The following is a 23,529-nucleotide window of genomic DNA, read 5'->3' as shown; positions in this document are numbered from 1 at the left end:
GAGGTCGATGGGAGCACCACGTTGTGCATTTCCCCAAAGAGGAGAAAAGCTGGTTTGGCCTGTTTCCCTTCACCTCTCATTTCTGCCTATTTATAGGGTCCCTTTCATCCCCATAGTGTCCAGGATAGTCTGGATTGCCCCCCTCTTTTCCTGCTGTATAAAGACTAAGGATAAGTTGGTATATGGATGACCAAATTAAACCCCTTTACTGATGATATTCCCAACCCTGAGATTCAATAAGCCCCTGGACCCAAGTGAATTTAGTCCCTGCTCTTCTGGGCTCTGAAGTGTCCCCTGCCACAGTGTTATCACCTCATGTTTTTACCTTGTTGAAATGCATCTGTAGTCTCCATTGCTATAACATGTAGGTGCTATAATTTAGATGATTACCATTTGAAACATTATTTATCTTGGTCCCTAGATTAGCAATTGTGTGACTTCTCCAAGCTTATAGGAATTTCACAAACCATTGGCTTATTTTCTCATTAAACCTACACAGTGGTTCATTAGTGCCATCTGTCAAGTACCCTCTTTGGCAAAGATTGTTCTCTGAAGAGTAGCACTAGCTGCTCATGCTGAACAAATTTAAAGGGCTTCCAATAATGTGCGTATTGGGGTGCAACGCTGGGGTTATGTTAGTACTGATTTGCTGAGATGTTAACATCCGTAATCAATGTGAGTTCCATGGCTCAACATCTCTGGAAAGAGGTCCTGTTTAGAGCTGTGCATTCAAAGCAGAAGGTAGGAAAAAAATCCCAACAAAAACTTGTTGAACCTTTTAAAATTAATAGAGCTAGTACGTGACATGTTTCTATTTATCTGTTTTGAGGGCTGTATTCATCATTTTTGCTAATGTGTAGTGCCTTAGCAGGGTGATGGAGCACTGAAAGCAGTGTTTGATTGAGGACTTTCATTAAACTGTTCCCAGTTGCATCCCAAGCAGCCCCCAGATTGTACCAAGTGTGTTATTTCATTTCATGAATCTCCCCTTAATCTCTTTCTCTCCCTACCTCCCCTTTCTGGTATTTTATAGGGTCAGTTTGATGGAGAGTTGGATGAAGACACTGTGGCTGAGGGGCTCCACAAGCTGGGGCGCTCAGCCTCTGGTATCGAATACGTTTATCTTAATCTGTCGCTTTCAGTAAGTATAAGAAAAGAACATCAATGTGAAGTGCTTCTCTGCTCAAAGGTTTCCTCTTTTTAACAGCAAATAGTTGGTCTCGTAAAAAAGTGTCAAGAGGCAGGGTTTTGTTTCTACCTGTCAGCGATGCTTCGTGTACATGGGATTTTTGACAAGACATAGCATGGCTTCTGCTGACAACTGCCATATTGCTTTTTTTCACTTAGTAGCAACAGCAGTAAGATTTTTCCTTACCCAGTCTTCAGATGTGAAAATGTATCTTCCTGCTTTAGTCAGCTAGAGGGAAAAAAATAGAGGAACATGCTGAAGACCTGAGAATGCTGCTTCATTGCCCCTTCAGAAAGTTAAAATGCTTGTGTCTTTCTAAAGATTACTTGCTGACGCTCCCTTTTCTATGCAGCCTTGTTTTTTCTGGCATTTTTCCTAGCTACAGCTATCTCTCTGGGTTGTTTTAAAGTCTTCTTTTGACATTTTCTCCATTCATGGCTGGTCTGCAGGTCTAACATCACTTGCTGTATATGTCATCCTGTTCAGAAACATCCATCTGGAGGGACCCTGGGGCATGTCTTCGATGTCTCCCGCTACTGTGTATCTCTTGGGAGAGCGGCTGAGGTTATACAGCTAGTTATTAAAGTCTCTTTGCTTTATTTTTCCAGGGTCGTGAGCTAAGTAACATTAACATTCTCTGCAGATACTTTCACCTACAGAAGCTGGAACTTTCATGTAATAAAATTAATGGTATGTAGTAAATACACTAGTAAATTCTTGGGTTGTGAAATTGTTTAAGATGAGAAATGCACTGTACCATGGAGCTTTAGTATCACAAGGCCTGGTCTGTGTTTTAATGGTGTAACTACTCCAGCTCTACAGAATGAGGTGATGGCTAGATCTTCTTGAGAATGATGTGTGGACCATTCAGACAGCTGCACCAGCATATGTTTATCAGCAAGAACATGGAGATTATTGTCCAGTTTATTATCCAAAGATAAAATGCAAGCAAGCATGTCAAGACAAGGTTAAGGCTGAGATTTTACATGTGCAGATATTTTAATATTTAGAATTATGTCTGGTGCAGTTTTCCCAGCTTTGGCCTTTCCTTTGTCAAGGTTTCCCATTGGCGACAAAATGTAAGAAATTACATCCTGGATTGAGAAAAGTAGCAAATGGAGAGTGGGGTAAACTCCATCATACTCCTTCCCTCTCCCTTGTACTCCCCAGCTAATTTTTTAATTTAACATCAAAAGGAATATGCTGTGGTGGGCAATCTGTTGCATTATTTCTTTGAAGTTCATTTCACTTGAGGTGCTGGAGTCCAATAATAGCACTTTTGTAAGGCAGTCCTTCTCCATTCTCATTTTACTAACAGTTTGTCTGTGAAGGCTAGGTCTGAACAGAGCAGGGACTTTTCCATAGTAACTAATCAGTCTTCAGTAATTGGCCTAAATACTTCTGTCCACTAATTAACAACTTAGGACAGAGGTAGTCTCTCTGTCATTCTAGAGGTAGCTAGAATATAAAACTATTCTGGCTTATAGTCAAATCAGTTGACATAATGGAAATCTAATGTAGAACTTGAATATTTGTTTCTTCATGGAAGAAACCATCTTTTTTTTTTTCTAGTAGAAGGTGTTAATAAAGCTGATTTCTGCATTTTAATACTGCTTTCTGTATGTGTAACTACAAATTGTTTCTTGATTGCTATTGGACATAATTATCACATTTTGACATGATGATCTTTGCATTTACCTGTGCATTCATGTACACAGTTTGACATTTTGTTTTGTTACTAGATCTTTCTTGTATCAGCCACATGCCTCACTTACTACAACTGAGTGCTTCCAACAATAAATTGACTACGTATTTCAGTTTTAAACCACCTAAAAATCTCAAGGTATGTTGCAATAAATGCATTTTATAGGTTTAAATCCAAAACTGTTTTCTAAATCTAATTTAGACATTGTATTTGGACATATGCAAAAGTGAATTTTTATGCCTTCCTTATTCTTCTTTCTTACCTCATTTGACATTTTAATAGCTTTTCCAAATGTTTGGGTATTTTACACTGCACATTTCAGTCTTTTATTTTATTTTACACTCTGAAGTCTTGCATGCCATGGGAAGGTGTGTTGTACAGCTAACTGTTCTAGCTGGAGGTAAAAATAGCCAGAATTTTTTCCTTGCTTGTTGACCTTTAGTGGGATCAGTTCCTGCCTTTCAAATTGACTGATGCCAATCATTATTGTGAAATACGTACTTAAATCGTAGCTGTGTGCCATTCTTCCCTTTAATGCTGTTTTCATGTAGCCTACTTTGGATTATAAAAAGCAGGAGGTTGTTTTGAAATGCAACCTCTATGTATTTCTCGGTCTTCTCTGTAACTTTTTTAATATGTATGAATAATTACTGGACCATTAATGATAATGCTGTTGGAAGAAAGTATAATTTTGGAAGTTCCCAACATGTGAATTCTGTGTGTCATATGAAAGAATCTTTCTGGTTATGTCTCAGTATTAATATAAATTATCTTCTTACTCCTTCCACACTCTTGATTGCAAGTTTAATTTAGTTTTGCAAGCCAGCTGCAAGTGCTGATGAAATAAAACTAACTTTCTGTCTTGTTTTTTCACTAGGAAGTAGATTTTTCATACAATCAAATACCTAAAATGCAAGATTTGTCGGCATACCAGTCACTTACTAAACTCCTGCTGGATTGTATCCTTTATGGAAATTCAAATGGGAGAAAGTTGCTTGTTTGCTTTCTGAACAACTACTTGCTTCAAATAGATACCTGCTTTCTTTGTATTTTTCCTTCATGTCAGTTTTGTCTTCAGAAGCAAGATTAAATATTGTCATTCTGGTGGTGAAACTGATCTTAATTTACTTAAGCATGCATGGTGTTGAAAGTGTTTGTGTATGCATGTAAGTTACTAACCGGCTAGAGCAACACAGGAAGCCTCCACTTTGCATCATGTAAAACTGAAAAAATGACATGTCATACTCTCTTTGCATGGCAGAGGTAATAAATAATCCCAGTATTTTTATATACAAAAGGTTAATAGGGAATCAGCTTGGAACACTAAGCTCCCTTAAATGAAAAATGTGCATGTTGTTCAATTTTAGACATAGCTAATTATGCAGGGACTGTAGAGGCTCTGTGGAGGACAAGGCCGTTCAATGACAAAGAGAACCTTTAAGTGAAACTTCCTGGAGTATGCTGGGGGAAGTCACTGGGGGAAGGTGTTCTGCTACCCACTGTCTATGCGCTCACTGTGGTATCCTGTTTGTGGGATTAAAAGCACTGTTTTGGCAGAAATCAGATAAATATGAACCTGCAGATTATGTTTCATTGCTTACTCTTCTAAGGCAGTCCATAGTACTCCTAAAGATTCTCCTTTGCTTTTCTGAAAGGTCTTCTGGAGTTTCACATTGACATGCTGCCTTACTTACAATTGCTTCCTGAGGGCTCGTGAACCTGTCCTTTTTGCTTCATAATTTGCATCTTGATTTTCTGCTCTCTGAAAAGGAGACGGCAGCAGGCTGTTGCAGGTTTTTCTCTGTCTCTTGTCCTTGAAGTAGCCCATTACCAAACGATATTAATACAATGCTTTTTTCATGTAGGAGCAGATAAAGCATTTGCAGGGCATCCAGGTTATGTTATTCACACATTTTAGAAGGTGTGCAGGTGACACGATTCTTGTCAGAAAATGGCATTGAGACACTATCCCTTTGCAATTCTGATTTTTCATCACAGAGCAAAAACCATAGGGCAAAATGAAAAGGAAAAAAGATCAGAGATTTGTATTGTGGATCTGAATCGATATTTTTTCATTTCGTTTCAATGCAGCAGCGTGCTGTCTTCAATTTTTTCATTTGTCAATGAAGATGTCATTGAAATGGGGAGGGAAAACTGTTTCATGCATACAGTTGCAATAGGACCCGCTGGAATATAGGGAAAATGAGTGCAGGATTCACAAGTACAGAATTTAGAATAGCAAAGTAAAGTGGCATGTTCCTAACCCGTGTCAAGAACTCCTCGCCAAAGACATGGCAGACAAAACAAGCTGTTCTTTGTAATCATAGATGAAAATACTATATTGAATATCATGCAGTAGTAGAAATGTTTGGCATGCATTTCTCGTTGACAGTAACTAAGCATTTCTTACCATATTTAAGTGAATTATGATGCAGATGGTAAGGTCTTTGTAACATTTTTCTGACAGGTGCACACACAAGCACACCTGACAGGTTTATAAATGAGTTTTCAAGGAGAAAACTGCCTAAACCAGAAAGGGAGACAGCTTGGGCAATAATATCTGACAAAGCATTATAGTGAGCTGTTAAAAGACTAAAACTGATTCTATTAGTTTTTAGTCCTGAGCAGTTTGCTGCTTCAACTTGACGCTTGTGGCTTAAACAATACTTTTTCCTCGCCAAAACTTCTCCTCCTCAGTTGCAAGAGGACCAGTCTCATTTTGTATCTGAAACAATTATTATCTGTCAAATGTTAGTGCCTGTGGATTCTTTTGGTTTCTTTTCTTAAATGACAGAGACAGCCAAGTGTGAGGTCATATGAAAAGATAAACCAGTGCTTACTAGCTCATTTCTCCTCCTCCTTCCCCATCTAGGCCTGTGAGTGTAGACCTTAGTGTACAATCAAGTCCCCATGTAGGAATGCAGTTAGGAAAAAACAGAGTTAGGTTACAGCTATTAAAAAGTATTCTGTTGGCCCTGGCTAAGCTTACATTTTATTTGCTTACAATATTATTCAGACTGCAAGAAAAAAATCATTTGATTGTTAATTTGTCCACTGCCTGGAAAGAATTAAAATTAGCTTGCCTTTCTTTGCAGGCAGAGTTCATTCTCTCAAGTCAATTAAAAATGTTTTCTTCTGTGATTGCCTAAAGGCATTTCTCTGTGTCCTGCATGTTCTGGCTAATTTTATGTTTTTTCCAGTTATATTTCTTGGGGGGGGTTATGTAACTAGTTCCAACTTGGACGCTTACAATACGAGTGTAATTCTTCTTGCCTAACTTCAGTCACCAAATTAGATGCCTGCATCAGAGTTACCTGATTTCAGTAGTCAGGTACCTCTGCAGTTCAACCAATTGCAAGAGAGCAATCTGAGATGGCTTGCTGCCAAAGGAAACATGCTTTGTTTAAGGCATCTGGGTAGTTATGTTAATGCTGAAGTTTGCTGAGAGGGATCCTAACTACTTGTACTGCTGATTTTGATTTTAATGTTAAATGAAAATTCACTTTCCCCTTTCAGGACAGATGGCCAGTATAGAACAGCTATAATATAGAGTGAAACAGCCCCATATAGTACTGTTGTCTGTTATGACTTGAATAATTTGTATATGAAGCTTAGAGGTCAAGGTCAATTAGGAGCTATGTTAAGTAGTCCACAAACATAAAAAGATTACAGCCTTCTCTGACAAAGATGACAGCTGACTTACCATGCCTGGTACTCAGTTAAAGTCAAAGACATAAATACCCCTATGTTTTAACCTGCATATGCGCATCTGATAAGAAGACAATCTGATAAGATTTACAGCATAGTTTTTTAAGATGCTGGCAGAAGTTGTTTCTCCCCCACACTCCTGTTACCTCATTTTCACTACTTTCTTGATTTGTCATCAGCCCTAATGCAGGTCACAAGAAACCATCTAAATAAAAAACCCTTCCAAAATGAAGGGGAGGATATTTCTAGCTGGAACAGTGTCACTTGTCCTCCTGCCCTACAAAATGTTGTCAGTCAAACAAGGAGGCAGTAAGTTCCAGAATAGGAATGGATGTGAGCGGCTGGGATTTCACACTCTTTATAGCATGAAGCATTTGATGTCCAGCTCCCCTTACCATAAAATTCAGCTCTTTTGGTTAATTTAGCAATGTTTGCTACAGTTTTGTGTTCAGTTATTTTCCTTAAATGCAAAAACCTCTGTATAGTTAATAATATAGAGGAGATAAGAGGACTGGAGAAGTGTCACAGTCTGACTCATCTTAGTTTGTCGCACAACAGACTCACTGCAGTCAGTGGCCTTGAGAATTTACCTATCAGAATACTCAATCTGGTAAGAAAGAAGTAATTCCAGTAGGTTTCCTGTCTGTCTTTCATCAATATATTAATGCCCGAATAAAAGTGAAGGTAATTACATGACAATTTTTCAGAGATATTTGTAATACTGGACACACTTTTTTATTAATTCAGGATCATAAAATAACTTAAAAGGGAGCTCTGAAGGTCACCTGATCCAGCTTCCTGCTCAAAGCAGAGCCATCCTCAGTGGAGGCTGCTCAGGGCCTTGTCCAGCTGGGGTTTGGATTTCTCCAAAGATTTTCCATTTGCTCTGAGTAGCTTTTGTTGCTTAGGTGATGTGTAAGAAGTTACTTACTGTACAAGTCCCACAGAATAGAAACTGGTTATTCTTTTTTTAAAGTATATTTCCTCATAAAATTGTGTTCATGATAGCAGTGAGCTAGGACAGGAGAGGGAAGGATGAGGACTGAGAAGCCTGCATTTTTTAAAGAAAATAAGTCAAGTTTAGTATGCAAATCTGATATATTATTAAAAGAACATTGTTAATTTTTTTAAAACATCTTGTAATGAGATTGGAAGCTTTATATTGTCAGCTGTGCATCAAGATATCTAGGGTATCTTTGTTTAAATACAACACTTCTAGGTTATATTTCTAGATGCTTTAGTGGGATTTAGCTTACCTGACTTCAGATTTGTGAAGACAACTGCAGCTGAGCTAGTTGTTCTCTGCTGCCTCAAAAGTCAGTGGAGAGAAATAGACACTTAAAATACTTCATTATTCTGATCCAGCTGCTGACATCTACATTAACACAAGATGCATCGTGCCTTGGAAGTGCTTGTTTATCTCTGTTGGTTATGAAGATAGCCAAGGATAACTAGCCCAAATATAGACATCTCTCTGTCAACGCCTGCACTTGTTTGCATGGATCTTGATCTTTTACAGGCCTTAGGAAGGCATTTATCTCAGTGTTCCTTGACACCATGTTTGTAAAATTTCCTTAATACCAATGCTTTCTTCTAAATCTTTTAGAGATACTGAATGGGAAGAGCCATCAACACAGAGGCTGCACAGAAACACAAGCAAAACCTGGTTTTAATGCAATTCTGTTGCTATAAAATACAACAGGCTACTTCTTAATAGATTTTACTTAATAATAATAATTTTAAATATATTTAATGCTATTTTAAAAATAAGTACAAAAAACCTGCACATAGAAATATGCCCATATTTGCTACAGTAGTTTTGAGCGCCTACATAAATATGTTAGGTAAAGTGAATAAATCCCTTATGAGGAATAGAAATATTCTTTTCCAATTCTTCTAAAATTTTAAAGATTTTTCTTCTGTTCTGTAGTAATTGATATGGAAAAGAGTAAGATCTGTACCCATCAAGGCCTGATTGGCCTTTGTACTTATTGCTGCTTTGATAGTCAGAAAAGGTATTCACATTTAAAACATGACAGTAGTATGTTTTGAATAATTTATTCAAATAGTATTCAGTAACATTTTTAATATACTTCTATTTGAGCTATATAATACTTTCGGTAGCCTTCAGTTATGCCCTTAGTGGCAATAAAACTGAAATTTGTCTCATTTTTAGTGGATAAGATTAACTCAGATTGGCAAAATCATGTCTAAAAGTTCTAAGATAAGCTGTAGGAGTGTGACAATCTAAGTTGACAGGAAGATCTTTTCTCTAAATACTTTCTTCAGGGAAAACTACAGTAAATCGCTCAACCATTGTGTGCACTGATTTCCTCATCTGTTAAAGGCCTAATAATAATTCTGTTAGTAATGGTTATCTGCTCAGTAAAATGTTTTGGAGGTTGTGTTAACAGCTAAGCCTTATTAATGTGAATGTGTTCTTCATTTTTGGTTCTTACATGCTGATATGATTATTTATACAACTTCCTGTCTTTTTTTATTAGCAAAGTAGATAGTCATGTGGAAATTATGTAAATAGACAGATTTTAGCATAGCTTTTTCTTTTACTAATTAGAATAAAATGCAGTTCTTTATTCATGGGACCAGTCATCCCCTCTCTTCCCATTGATTCATTCATTTTCCATTTTCCCTTGAGCTTTTTAGGTTGAAAGACTAGTAAGGTCTCAGGTTTGGATGAAAGGCTGCAAAAACTAAATACTGCCTAGTTATACCAAAAAGCCTTTATTCTGCTTATGTTTGCAAAAATTAAGTACAGCTCTAATGAACTGGATCCTTAGGAATTTTATGCTTTGCAAAAAGGATGTCTGCACAAATCCCTTTTGTTCAAAGAATTTTATGTGCACCTCTTGCACAGCATTTTGCAACTAGAGCTCTGAGCTGTATCCTATTAAACAGAGGTCTAACGAAGAACAGGAAGAGAAGAGGGAGCCTCCATGCTATTAATAACCTAATTAAACATTTAAAAGTCAGGAAAAATGTCAAGGACAGACAACTGGATTAACATTAGAGTCAGCTGGCTTATTTATTTCAATAGTTCCTAAGTATTTATTAATAGAATATGAAGTTTTCAAAGCTTTCAGCACAAGGTGATGCTGATGGAAAAATATAATTTGCAAGGTTATATAGAAAGAATCATGTTGAGAGGCCATCTGGGTACATGTGGCCACTGGGACAAAGATGAGTACAGAACCTAACATGTTATACCTATTTGGAGTTCACAGCAGAAATGAGTATATGATTTGTGAGGCACTGAGAAATGAAGCCACCTGGTATCCAGCGTTAAATGTAGGTCTTCAATGTTATACCCTGTTTGGAAGGAATGTAAAACAATTATAGCTGGTTATGAGTTCTCAAAAACTTGGGTCATTTCTTGTCTTTGAGTCTAGATAAACTTACAGTAAGGTGGGTTTGGGTTTGAGGGTTTTTTTTAACATTTCTATGCATGCTGTCACTGACAGTAAATAAAGTCTGCCTTCACTTAGTAAGCATTAAGGTGAACTTGTGTATCCTGGAGATATTTTTATAGACTGCCAGTAGTCCAAAGAAGGCAGTACTGCATTGCTCTACCTTAATATTTTCATTATTTATTCTGTAATCATGAGTGTAAATATAACCATGATTACAGAGGTAAATTCTATGTATTTATGTATATATATTCTATAATTTTATGTGCATATCTATTTTCTAAATTTTGAGTTTGATAGTGACAAGTGTATCCTTTAGCCATTATCAGCTTAGAAGAATGCTAGAGCTCTTTTTACTGCTTTTGTCTCTTGCTCCTGTTCAAGGTGAGTCAGAAGTTAGTTGATTCTTTTTTCCTGAAGCATTATGGAAAGCTGTAATATGTCATCTCAAGATGAAGAAGACACTAATGCATAAAAGGCCTATTTGTAATAGAATTCTCAATAATAAAGTGAACACTGTTCTTCCTCAGGAATGTTGTTTTCCATCTGTAGAACTTTATCAAAGGTTTATATGCTTTCATTTCTTCTTAGAGCTCTAACCGGATTGAGAAGATAACTGGCTTGGATAGCTTGAAAACTCTACAGAAGCTGGACCTATCTAGCAATAAAATAAGTAGTCTAGAAGGCTTGGAGGAACATGATCTACTAGAGATGATCAACCTAGAGGATAACCAGGTAGCATACTTAATATCGATCTCAGCCTTTTCTAAGAATTTAAGAAACTCTTAGAAATTATTTTTTTTTTCTAAAATTCAATCCCTTAGTCAAAAACCTCTTAGAACACTGTAAGAAATCAATATTAGAAAAGATGACATTTTTTCCTTTGATATTTCACTCCAATCCTGTTTCACACACTGAATGATAGTGTACTCCTCAGGCCTTATTTAATGTCTCTAAATGGGTTTATCTTTATGTAGGTATCACTTCTGTAGTTCTTAGTGCTCACACACATAAAGAACTAACAGTGCTCCCTAAAGAGGATAAGATAGGGATGAGTATGCAGCTTTTTCAGCTTGATTATTCTTGAGGATCTTTACTTACATCACAGCTTTTCTACTGCCAGGGCTCAAGAGGGTTTGCTAGTATCTCTCAGCCCAATTTTGCGACCACAGATTCTTCTGAGCTGTCAGCTGGGTACTTCCTGTAAGGCAGAACTGCATGTACTCTATTATAAAAGTGAATTTTGTTATGCAGCAGGAAGTACAATGATATGATTCAGCTCATTTGTATTTGAATATTGAAACCCAAGCCATATATACGTAATACTTTTGATATTGATCTTCCAGCATCCTTAACTGGAAAGGCCATTGACTCATGAATCATTTTGCCACCGAAGTCTGATTTGCATGTGGAAAAAAAAATCTAAGAAAATAAGAAATGAAAATATAAACCAGGAATCGAACATTTTCTGTCTTTTTTCCCCACATGCAAGATACATTTACAGGATTTAATTCAAGACAGTATGAATTCTTTTTCTCACACTGTGTTCACGTTGACATTTAAAGGTATATCAATTGCACAAGACAGGAAACTATCTAATAGTATGGTTGCTATTAACAGTAATAACACCACTTCCATTGCCTCATATAGTTTTCACTGTTCTTTACGGCATGCAAAAGCTATTAATTTTACCTCATCAAAATTTGCCTCTTATAATTATGTTATTGAAACTGTTTAGTGAGCCACCATTTTTTTAACATTTCCTTCTGAAGAATAATTTGAAGAGAATTTTAATTAATTAATGCAGAAAGATCTGAGTTACTTTAGTTCAGTACCACCCAGAATGATCTTAAATGTTTGATTTTTCAAAAATGGGCACGATAGGTTTACCTGCAAGCCATGTATCTCATATACATGTTCAGTGATTTTTGAATGTTGACAGTTGGCACTCTATGATTTATTTAGGAAATCTACCCAAATGACATCTAACTCAGTCAAAACTGTTCCACGGTGGGCTTCTTATCTTAAAATGAATATTGGCCATGGTTGAGGTTTGTTTTTGGACACTACGTAAGCTGAGTATGAGTTATGGGTAGAATCTGAAGTCTTCTAGGTTCAGTCTTTCAGCAGTGGAGTAGAACCAACCAGGTATCCTTACAAAGCAACTCATCCTAGCCTACATTGGATCTAATGACCTTTGGAACTGCCTCTTTCCAGTGATTATAAAGTGAGATCAAGCAACTGACTTGAGCTGACTTAACAGATGGCTAAAATGAGGCGACTGAATGCCATCTGACCCATTTTGTTTTAATTGAGAGCCTTACAACTGTTCACTCAGGGTCTAGCATGAGTGCTTCTGCGTGACTTTGTTTTGGGCACACAAACTTTAATTAATCCCTTGTAACTTCTAATGTTTATCTGACGTGACTGAGTGCAGCCAGCCCAGGCTTCCTTTGTGGATAGATGAGACCTTAAATGGAATGCTTCGCCCTCTGGACATAGCCAAGGACAACTATGCTGATGCTTTTCAGTCAAGTGCTGCAAGTTAGGTATGATGAACTTGAGCTCCAGTGAAAAGAAACTCTTCTTAGAAGGAATTGTTTTTGCTAGTCAACTGAAGCACAAATATAACTGCAGAATTGCCTCACTTAAGTACATCAGCCACATAAAAGCTAAATGTGTTAGGGCTTGACATTTGAAAGAACTGGAAAAATGCAGGTGGTTTGAAATTGCTGTCTGCATTATACTGCTTCTCCAGCTTACATCCAAGTTCTCTGCCTTTTGTGAGTAGAAGTGCCTTATTGAATGCAGTTAACATGTATACCCATTTTGTGAGTATAATGAAATTTTTTATGTCTGGATTTTAAAAGCAGGGATTAAAATACTTTTTTCCCCCCATAGTTATCATGGATTCTGTTGCTAGTGATTTATGCTCTGTTTCTGTCACTAATTAGATTGCTGAGCTGCGTGAACTGGAACGTATTGATGATCTGCATCTCCTCAGAGTTTTAAATCTTTTAAAAAATCCCATACAGGTAAGAAAGAACTGAAGAGGAAGACAGAACTAAGAACATAGAACTGCTGTTTTGGATCGTGCCAGAATCCATTAACCTCAGTTTCTATCTCTGAGAATGGCCAGATCATTTCAGGGAATTGGTACAAGAAATAATGGGTAATGGTTTCCCTGGCGTTGTAACCCACCTTTGTCAGGGAACTTTGAATCACGATGTTTAATATCCACATAGCAAATCCATGAATATGAATTTTATTAATTCCATTTGCAAATCCATTTATATATCTTTACTCACAGTATGCCATGATTTTTGTTTGGGAAAAGATCCCCTTGTTGTTTGCTTTAAAAGTCTGTTTTCAATTGTTCCTGGGAAAATCTCAAAGGAACTTAATAGTACCTCTTTCAAAATCATGTCTCTCTGGAAGCTGTATCTTCTTTTCTTTGTTAGGATTTACTCAGTTCTTATGTGTGGCTCCCATAATAGTCCTCAATTAATTAATTAAGCATACATTTTATCAACAACAATGACATTTCCAAAATACCAGAAGTTCTGACTTTGGCTCTGCATTTGTAATTTGTCCTGAGTGATCAAAGAAGATTCTATCCTGACTCTTTTGATTTCTAAATTTTGTGTGAATTTTATAGTGATTTCCAATGTCAGAAAGAAGAAAAACGTGAAGCATTTAACAATTTCTTCCTCTAATTTTCAGTTTTATATTGACTTTTGTGAGAATGGTCGGTCATGGCACACAATGAAATTAGCATGAAAAAATACCTGAAATAAGCTGCCCCTGGTCCTTCATAATCTGAAAGGCTTTCTCTGTTTAGAAGTCCTTTCCCTAAGCAAAGTCTCATCATATTCCTTTAAATTACTGTTTTAATAACTTATGCATGCAACAATCATCTTAAGACAGCTGTCTGTTGTTTTAGCAGGACCTTACTGTTTTTAGAACTAAGAAGCTTCATGAACTTGTCAGTGTCAGCTTTTGAGTTTGATTTTTAATTATTCTTTTTTATTGTCTCAGACTTGAAAGCCTACATGATGAAGATTTTGTAATGCAAATTCTCTTTTAAAGTTCCTATAGTACTACTGTTAGATGTATGAACCATAGTTTATTACATAATTCTAGATTATGTATAGATAATGCTTTTAGTTATCCAACCATCTTTCTTGGTGTTCTAGTGGGTGGGGTGGTGATTTTTGAAGTCCCATCTTGACCTTTTGAGCAATGTACCTCCAGACTTTTGAATAACTATTAGGTTTTGCTGCAGAAGCTAAGCTTTTGGGGGGGTGAATTTGTACAGTGTGTATTGACATCTGTCAAGGTAAAAAGCTTCTTATGTTGCAGTGCATTAAGGCCAATTTCATTTCAGCCAATTGAAATTAAATATTAGATTGATGAAGTTAAGTACTTTATGCCAAAATGGAAACTTTGTCCTTCAGGAGCAAACAGATTATTGGCTCCTGGTGATTTTCATGTTGCTTCAACTAACAGAACTGGATCTCAAGAAGATTTCAGTGGAAGAAAAGGTATGTAAACATCAGAGCATTCTGGAATTTTTCCTAAGTGAAGATTATAAAAAACTGCATGCAAATGTAGCTTTGTAGTCATTTGGGTGTGACAAATCTCCTATGTTTCAGCCCCCAGGATAGGCTAAAAATTCAGACGCTTTTGCTTTTAAATCTAGATATATATCTACAGAATTTCTGGAGCTGTTGTGGTATGTAAAAATACAAAACTTACCTAAAAGCTTTGTTCAGTGAAGAAATTTACTTAGCAGCCATTGTTACTCAGCTAGTGAATCCAAACAGGCAACTACATTCATGAAATACCTGAATTGATACCACTGTGCCACTTCTAAAATACTGTTGTTGGATTATTTTTTTTAGTAACATGTACAGCAAAGTGAACTCTGAAAGTTATAATGGTGCTTGTTTCCTGTTCTACTTCATGCAGCTTTCACTGTAAAATCTTCTCCTCCAAAAAAACCCTGCGCAGACTGCTTAGAGTAACTTTCTGTTGTAATAAAGCCTTTACCCCTTGTACCATTTCTACTGTAATTTGGTTGCTGCATGTAGTATTTGGGACCAAGTCATGCTAGAACTGTTAGGTTTAACAGCTACCAATTGTGGTTGGATTTCAGGGAATTATTCTTTAAAAGTTATGTTTATAGGAAATTCATCACTCCCAGCTTTAGCTGCATAAATACTAGGGTTCTTGTTTAGTGCCAGGTGCTCTCTATCATGAACACAAAGAAGGGATGATACCAGAGTGTCATTTACCCCATCTACCTGAGATGTTGATCTTACTCTTTGTTTTATATGGGAATCTGTTTTCCTTCACTAAAATTCTGAATATATTAAAGAATTTTTTCCTTCTCTATGGACTGTAAAAGTAAGCCTGGGTGACTGGTTTAGACTAGCACTTAACTTTTGGATGGCTAAAGTTATTTCAGAAAATCCTCTCCTCAGGTTATTTTAGAATGTCTACTCTAGCCTCATCAGTTCACTTGTCAAACTGAATTTGGAGGCACCAGCTCTCCTGTCTCGCTGACATACAAAATGGACATACAGAAACGTAGTTTAGATCAGAAGTGTAGTTTTGAAATGAGTTACCTACTTGCTGTGCTTGATTCTTATTGTGGAATAATCTTGTGATAGATGAACTAGACTTCTTTAGGACACCTTAACCAGATGACATGCACTAGGATGCACCTAATGTGCTCCTAGCCCCTAATTCAGACCAAAGGACCAAACGAGAGCTGGAGTGAAATGAACTCCCTTCCCCTAGTTCCCCCCAAATAGTGTGAACATTGGGCCCTGAGGGTTTTTGGTTTGTTTTTAAGATCCACTCCTATTGCACCATACTGCTTGCTCATACAGGCATGGCTGTCATCAAAGGTTACAGCAGGATTTTGCAGCAGTGTCGGCTAGCTGATGTTTGATGGTTTACATGAAATGACTCAGTAGTTCTTAACCTGTTTCTGAGTGGATAGCATTAATAATACCAAAATATATACAACTCGTTAGCCATCAGTATCCTCAATAGAGCTTTCAACAGAATGGATGGAGGAAACAAATTCTTGGAGTTTGAGCACTCCTCCTTGCAGAAAAGGCAGAAATGCATTGTCAAGTGAAAATGGCAGTTTGCTTACTTGGTTAATGCCCACTCTGTTCCTCTTCTGACAAAAAATTAATGGTTTCAGTCCCTAAGGATTTTAGTTCAGCATCTTCCACAAGCACAGAGAGGGTGCAAACTAATGGATAATTAAAACCTAAGCAGAATTACTTTGTGTCTTGTGTGGCATCCTGTTTTCTTTCCAGTAGAAGGTTGATTATATTAAAGATGGTGAGCTACACATGGCTGCCTTCCATCCATTTATCACATTGTGCTTAAATTTCCTGAGAAGATTTAGGTAGTAGAGTACCCACAGACAAGTCAAACACAAAGACTGACCCTCATAAATATAAAGCCATTGTTATTCATAGTGATCTGCGAGGCATATTGCAGCTGGAAAAAATTACATCACTGCTCTTCTTTCTTTCTCCCCCATACTGTGGAAGCAGGTTGCTGCTGTGAATAAATACGATCCTCCTCCAGAAGTTGTTGCTGCTAAAGATCATATGACTCACGTTATGTATAGCATGCTGCAGCCCCAGAGAATGTTTGACAGGTAAGCTTACCTCCACTTCACATTTACTCCTGAGGGTGGCACTCAAGCAAAGCAGAATATGTTGTCATATTTAGAAGGACATTCTTCTGTCCCTCTCCCACCTCTAAATTAATCTAGGAAAGAGAAGTTCTATAACGTTCTGTTAGCAGTCTGGAAATTAGGCAAATCTTATTTGGTCGAAATTGATTATTAAACGAAGTTAGTCTTCCACCTCTAAAGTCTGAGACAGATTGTCCACAGCTCCATTTTTTTTAAACAATCTGTTGAAACAGATGGCCGTTTACACCGTAAATGAAAGATGCAAAATTTCTATCAATACCCAAAGGCAATTTAAAAATCTCTAGAGGCAGAAAAGAGCTGTAAAACATACTTTCTTCCTATTCTGCTTATTCTTTCTCTTCACCCTATTGGCATCCCATTGTGAACAAAATTGTTTTGTGGCTTTGAGACACATTTTATATTCATAAGGTGAAATTTCAAGTTTGTACTTAGGGAAGTCCAGCTACTTCCACCTTTGGGAAGAGATGATGCTGACCACTACTTAAAGCACAGAAGGGAGCAGCAAATCAATGCTCTTTCTCTAGTGTTGCCATTGCCATACCAGGTAACTTCTCTCAGTCTCATTTCTCATCTAGAAAATGGAAAAGGCCATACTTTGCTGCTCTGCAGATGTGTTATGATATTTCCATGATGAATACTTTGACATACTGTGATGAAAGATACTATGAAATATACATGGTTTATAATTACATTGGCTACAATGGGCACTGAGATCAACTTCTGTGCCCCACACCTTGTTTTAGCACCATTTGGGACATTTTAATTCATAACTGATTAACCTGATTGAAGATCCATGATTTAGTAACTCAGACATTTTTATTTTTAGGATATCTTTATTGTGAATCTTATGTTTTCTGGGACTGCTGATGAAAGACAGGAGCAGTCCCAGTGTGATGATAGCTCTGAGAACTCTTAACAGCCTATTAACAACAACAACAACAAAAAAAACCCCCAAAGATTTATTTATTGTTTTGCAGGGTTGGAGATTTCTTTAAAAAAAATAATAAAAAGCACCATAGTTTTACCTAAAGTCATGGATTTCTTCCAATGCAGACATAGGCTCTATTTATATATTTGTGTACTGGGTTGTGTATGTGTATCTTCATTGCTGGAAAGAAACAATTCTGTCTTCTGTCAGAGGTATCATATACACAAATATTTAAACATGCAGATCAGCATTTATGGTACTGACCAAAATTGTTAATGATTCTTTGAATGTTTGCCCATGCTCAGCTGGAAAGCACACAACACAGTCATTAATGAAATCTTCCTAATGATGGTGTGTTACATTCTTGACACTATAAAATGCTTATTGGAACCAGATTGGTACAGTTAATTTGCATCTATCTTTTTAGATGTGATTCTAATTAATTCTCATTTATTAATATCTCTCTTAAAAATAAAACCTGAAAACAAAGCAAAAAAGTTACACTGTTGCATACTCTGCAGTCAGAAAACATTAGCATTAAACTGCTTATGCCATTCTCTTTCTCTGTGTGCCTTGTGATTCTATCTTTAATTACATGGTAACACACCACTGAGCAATATTATGTGTATATTTCCCCTACTAGAAATGCATGTGATATTTAAAAAGGTAGCATGTTCGTAGTTATAACTGCTACATCGGAAGTAGAAATTTAATAACATAATAAAAACTTCTTCGGTCTATTGGGCAAGTACATGATGAGACTTGGTATCTGGCTATTGATAAATTAATTCAGAGAAGAAATAGAGCATGATTATTTTTAACAATGACAGTAATTAACCATTGGAACAATTTACCAAGAGTACCAAGAATTCTCTGCAACTGGAACATTTTTAATTAAAATATGTTCCAATGGAACCCCAGGTATCAAGCTTGAAAGAAGAACTAACTCGGGGAAATCCTGTAGCCAGTGTGATGAGGGGAGTCTGACTTAGATGATCACAGTGGTCCCTTCTGGCTTTGAAATCTATTAATCTTGCACAGCACTGTATTACTGTACCTGCCAAAGACAAAGAAAGTTGAAATTAAATGAGCCAAGAACTCTTTACAAGATACTGCTTACAAGTTGTAGGAAAACCAAATCCTTTAGTTTATCTTTTGAGAACCAGTAAGTAGTGATGTAATGAAGGACAGTAGTATGGAAGTGTTCTCCATGTTCTTCTGATGAAATAATAAATTGAAGGAATTTGAGGATGTGAGGGACTTGAGCAATGGAAATTTATTTAAAAGAATTTGAATTCTGAGTATGATCATGTCAAGTAATGGTATATCATATCATTACTGGATATAACACTTCCTTGTAAAAGAAAATATTACAGAGGAATTCTGCAATTTGCAAGCATGTAACAGGTTCTGTGCATGGAGAATGAATATATTAAACCTATGTTGAAGATAAGGGTTCTGTCTTCACAGACCTGCCTCGACATCATTATTCATGAAGGGCATGGCCTTGAGCAAGAATAAGTACCTTTCTTCTATGTCTTGATAAATTTTGGATCTCTAATCACTAAACATGTTTCCTGGAATTCCCGTGTTTGGAATGGTTTATTTGTAATAATGCACATTCATTTATAATAATCCACAACTGGCATTAATAACCTCCTGGGGTCATGTCTTAAACTGGTCTTTTCCTTACCACAAATGTCAGAAAAGAGAAAGAGTCTGAACAGCTCAAATAATCAAGAGAGGAGGAAGACATTTCTTGTATTGAATGGAATGTCACAACCTGACAGATTCAGATAAGGATTTTTAAAATTTATTTTTACCTTCTCTAGTATTTTTAATGTATTGTTCTAATAAGCTTATTGTGCTAATGTTGTGTAATATTTTGTAAATGTCATCGATTGGAACAGTAAGTAAAAAATCCTTAAATCTCCCAAGGGTTCAGCTACTGCCTTGCTTTGAAGTGGTCTAGCGGATGAAATGCTGAACCTGGATCCGGGTTCACTTCAGAGTTTAGTAACAGCACATATGTACAGACTCCAGCCAGTCTCTTAATTTGTTAGGTGTATCTGTTATTTCTTCTGTGAAGATAGTATTCCACAGGAGAATTAGAAGACTGAATTGCATTATTATCTTAGCGCTTCTGAAGCATCAAGTCCCATTACATACATATAGTCTGGTAGATAATAGAGCTGGTTTGCTGAACCTAAACCAGGAGTAAAGCCATTACTTTGAAATCTTTTTCCTCCATGCTTGTATTGGTTATCATTACTTCTTAAGGAGTTAGTTACTTGTAAGGTAAAAGAAATATACTCTGTTTTCAAGTATTTGTGTTCACCTGTTTTAAATCACATTAAATGGAAGTTAAAGGCACATAGATTAAGTTTAGTTAAAGCTATTTAATTAGGTAAAAATAAGTGGGTTTGAAATTATTTCAACTATTTCTGACATATTTTCAAGTGGCATAATCTTAAGATCTAGCTGAGATCTAAAAATGAGAATCCAAAGTTGCATTCCATTTTTAGCTGTCTAAATAAGTTGCTGGACACTTAAAAGTGCAGAAATGCTAGCAATTCTAGTATTTACAGCTGGAAGTGGAAGTCTGAGGATCTAACCATTTGCTCAGCATGGAGAAAATGGAGGGCTTTGTATTTTTGCAACACTTTGGATTCTTTTATTGTAGTGTTATTTGTGTTCAGTGGATTTTAAACACTTTTAAATTTTCTTACTGTATTGAATTGAAGAGTTCTTTACAAATTTGTCACCTTCATCTGACAAGGCCACAGAAGTCAGCAAGATTACATGCAGGAGTCTGTAAAGGTTTGTAGGATTCAGTCCAGGTTCATAGTAGGCTTATTATCCTGATCATTAAAATATTAACATCTCTGCGATAGACTTGGAAAACTCTTAAACAAATCCCAGCAACACTGTAACTGCAGAGGGAGCTTCAGAAAAGGCTATAAATCAGAAAAGATTATAGTAGACATAACATTATTCTTTTTGCAAAAGAGACCCAGGGGTCTTTAGTGTAGTATTTTGTGCTATTTTTATGTTTAGAGCATATCAAACTGAGCACATGCTTCCCCTGATTTTTGTCTACACTGTGAACAATGTGAATAGTGTGATAGACAGGTGAGATTAGTTGAAATAATGATAAAATCTCTGCAGAAACCTTATACAAAGTTGCTGAAGACTTCATTTGTAGCTAATGTAATGGCTGCTTGTTTTCCTTTCTTGTAGCACTTTACCCAGTCTTGATGCTCCCTACCCCATGCTGGTATTAGTTGGCCCTCTAGCCTGTGGTAAGAGAGAGCTTACTCATAAGATCTGCAGACAGTTCAGCAATTTCTTCAGATACGGGTAAGTTTGCTCCGTAAGTTTAAAAGAACATCAAGTGATCAAGGCTAGAATTGCTGCTGGTTGTTGTTGTTTTTAAAGAAGTTAAAAGTTAAAGACAGACAATAAATGTTCATTGCTGTGCATTTTATCTCTTCACAGGGCTTGATTGCCTGAAGTCATCAAATACTTCCTTAAAAGAAAAGCTATTTAAATTATCATGTTCTTTTCAAAGGTGAACAGCAAACAAAAATGTGTCGTTTAGTGCTTCTTTTATTGATCTGTTCTATCTATGCTCACTAATGCCACTCAACCTAAGCATCTGTTTAGATATGTATGCATTTCTCTTAATTTTTGTAATGTACCTGCATATAAAACATTAGCATGCATGTGCAGACTGCATCCAGAAGCTAGGAAAGGAAGCAAGTGCAATTGCTGGACCAGTTTATTATCCTGTGAGTAGTGTTATCAAAGCAAATGGCACCTTTCAGACTTCACCACCTGCTGCGAGAACTAATTCTCCCTATCTGGAAGACCTGAATTATGATCCTTACCGCCTTGGGCTGCCTGTGTATTTAGTGGAGGGAAACTATCTCTTTCCAAGGGAGATTCAGCCTTTGTGAATCAGTTCCACGAGGTACCTACCTATTTTCAGTGCACAATAGATGGAAAGTCTGGCTAAGTTAGATCAGCACTATCTGGTGCCTAGAACTAGGAGGTGCAAGCTGTTCTTGTCCACCCATTCCATTCCTCACAGTACCTAACTTTCATAGGTCCTATAGCACATGCCATTTGGCACTGGTCTATATTCCTGTTATATTATCTCTCCTCTTATTGTCTCTTTTTTTTATTACACTAATTTATCCATTCATTTTTAACCAGACTTTGCCCATAGTTTCACATGTATAGTGTCTGCCGCAATAGGACCCCCCAGTTCTATTTGGGCACTCTTGGGTATTGAAGTGGTGAGTTGTAAGAAAGGGACCATGGGCACATATGTGCATATGTGAGAATGACTCCTCAGAGTTCTTAGCATCACAGGACCATATTCTGCATGTCGGTGTGATGTCTAGTGGTAGCCTCTACTCTTAATTTAATACGCCTCTAATTTAATATACCATGGTGAAAGAGCCTATTTGTATTTCTGCCTGCTCTATACACAGATTATAGCCACTTGCTGGATTAGATCATTAAACTGGCAAGTTGAAAGGACATTTTAAGAAAAGATCTGTGAAGGTTATGTGACTGGAAAAATGACTTTTTACCTTCCTTTAAAACAGCTACTATGTTTTGAAAGATTGGAAGTTGCAAGCTAATTGAATGCCAATTGAAACTTTCCAAGCACTATGTGTTTTTTTTAAGACCATTGTTTTTATACTCTGTATTTTATTTCCTAGAAGTTTTATGCGGGGGGGGGGGGGGGGGGGGGGGAGGGGAAGAGAGAGAGACAGAATCTTAACAGAGCAGAAAATTGCAACCATAAAGCAAAGTTGTATTTTAATTATTCAGTGGAGATTTAAGCAATTTTATGGCTTACACTTTTAAATTTCAAACATTCCACTCATTAAAAATGTATTTCATGCAAGACACTCTGGCAGTTTGAATGTAAACATGGCCTTGCAATTAAAAAGGGTTGTAATGTTTAAAACTATTTCAAAAAATAAAGTTAAATTGGACCCTCAAACCATCTGGCTAGTGCTCAGGAATGACCTTTAAAGCTGGATGCACTCATAATATCTTAAAGAAAATCAAGCCTTTGAAGTGAAATTTTACGGAGTCCATGTGTAGCACGCTTTTCTCATTTGCCACAGCTTGCTGATAAAAAAAGTGGCACCATCTAATGCCATGACAGTTAAGTTCTGTCAAGCTCTGCATTGTAGACTAAACTTCTTAATGGTTTATAACTCAGCTACCTTGAATAAATGAAAAATGGCCTGGCAGGTGTTATACTAGTATGTGGTATGTATTTTGCCATATTTTCCAGGCCAGTGCATCAGAAGTCAAAGAGTTAAAATGTCAGTGTGAATCAATGCCAAAGCTCTACCTTGTACTTTTGTTCCTCTTATCCTACAGATATGTAAAAATGAAAAACAAAACCAAAGCAGAAACAAGAAGCAAAAATATGATTTCCTGAAGCAGAACATGAGCCACTGCATACTTTAGTCTAGAACTGCTACATGCATTGCCTTAGCTGAGGTTTTGTGGTTCTGTTTGGGGGTTGGGGTTTTTAGTGTTTCATGCTGGTAGTAAGCTCGTGTATCTGAGGTTTATCCTGTTCTCCATGTGGTGGCAGGCAATTACTTTTCCTGCCTCGTATCCCACTTATCTCCCTAGTTTCAGGATTGTTTCTCCCCTTACTGTTAGGGGTCTATTTAAAGATTGGTCTTTATATCTCTTCCTTGACCCCACAGTTCAGCCTAATTCCTAGTCTCCTTTTCTGTATTTAGGATTCTACTTTATATCATCCACAAGCTGACATAACTGGAAAAA

The 23,529-nt window shown here is 36.8% G+C and overlaps 1 protein-coding gene across 1 annotated transcript in view; it reads left to right on the top strand.

Annotated features, from left to right (window-relative positions):
• Window positions 1–23,529, top strand: part of LRGUK (leucine rich repeats and guanylate kinase domain containing) — a 53,266-nt gene that overhangs the window by 12,326 nt on the left and 17,411 nt on the right. Inside the window, exons 2-11 of the mRNA XM_080393441.1 lie at window positions 1,034–1,141; window positions 1,798–1,879; window positions 2,932–3,032; window positions 3,772–3,853; window positions 7,088–7,212; window positions 10,619–10,762; window positions 12,982–13,062; window positions 14,485–14,571; window positions 16,609–16,715; window positions 20,944–21,063. Of these exons, the coding sequence (XP_080249567.1) occupies window positions 1,034–1,141; window positions 1,798–1,879; window positions 2,932–3,032; window positions 3,772–3,853; window positions 7,088–7,212; window positions 10,619–10,762; window positions 12,982–13,062; window positions 14,485–14,571; window positions 16,609–16,715; window positions 20,944–21,063 (1,037 nt within the window). The remainder of the gene's footprint in view (window positions 1–1,033; window positions 1,142–1,797; window positions 1,880–2,931; window positions 3,033–3,771; window positions 3,854–7,087; window positions 7,213–10,618; window positions 10,763–12,981; window positions 13,063–14,484; window positions 14,572–16,608; window positions 16,716–20,943; window positions 21,064–23,529) is intronic.

The sequence above is a fragment of the Falco punctatus genome (assembly GCF_963210335.1).
Source record: "Falco punctatus genome assembly, chromosome: 6".
In the NCBI taxonomy this organism is placed as follows: domain Eukaryota; kingdom Metazoa; phylum Chordata; class Aves; order Falconiformes; family Falconidae; genus Falco; species Falco punctatus.
Note: the sequence above shows the minus strand (reverse complement) of the source record. Positions and strands in the feature narration are given on the sequence as shown.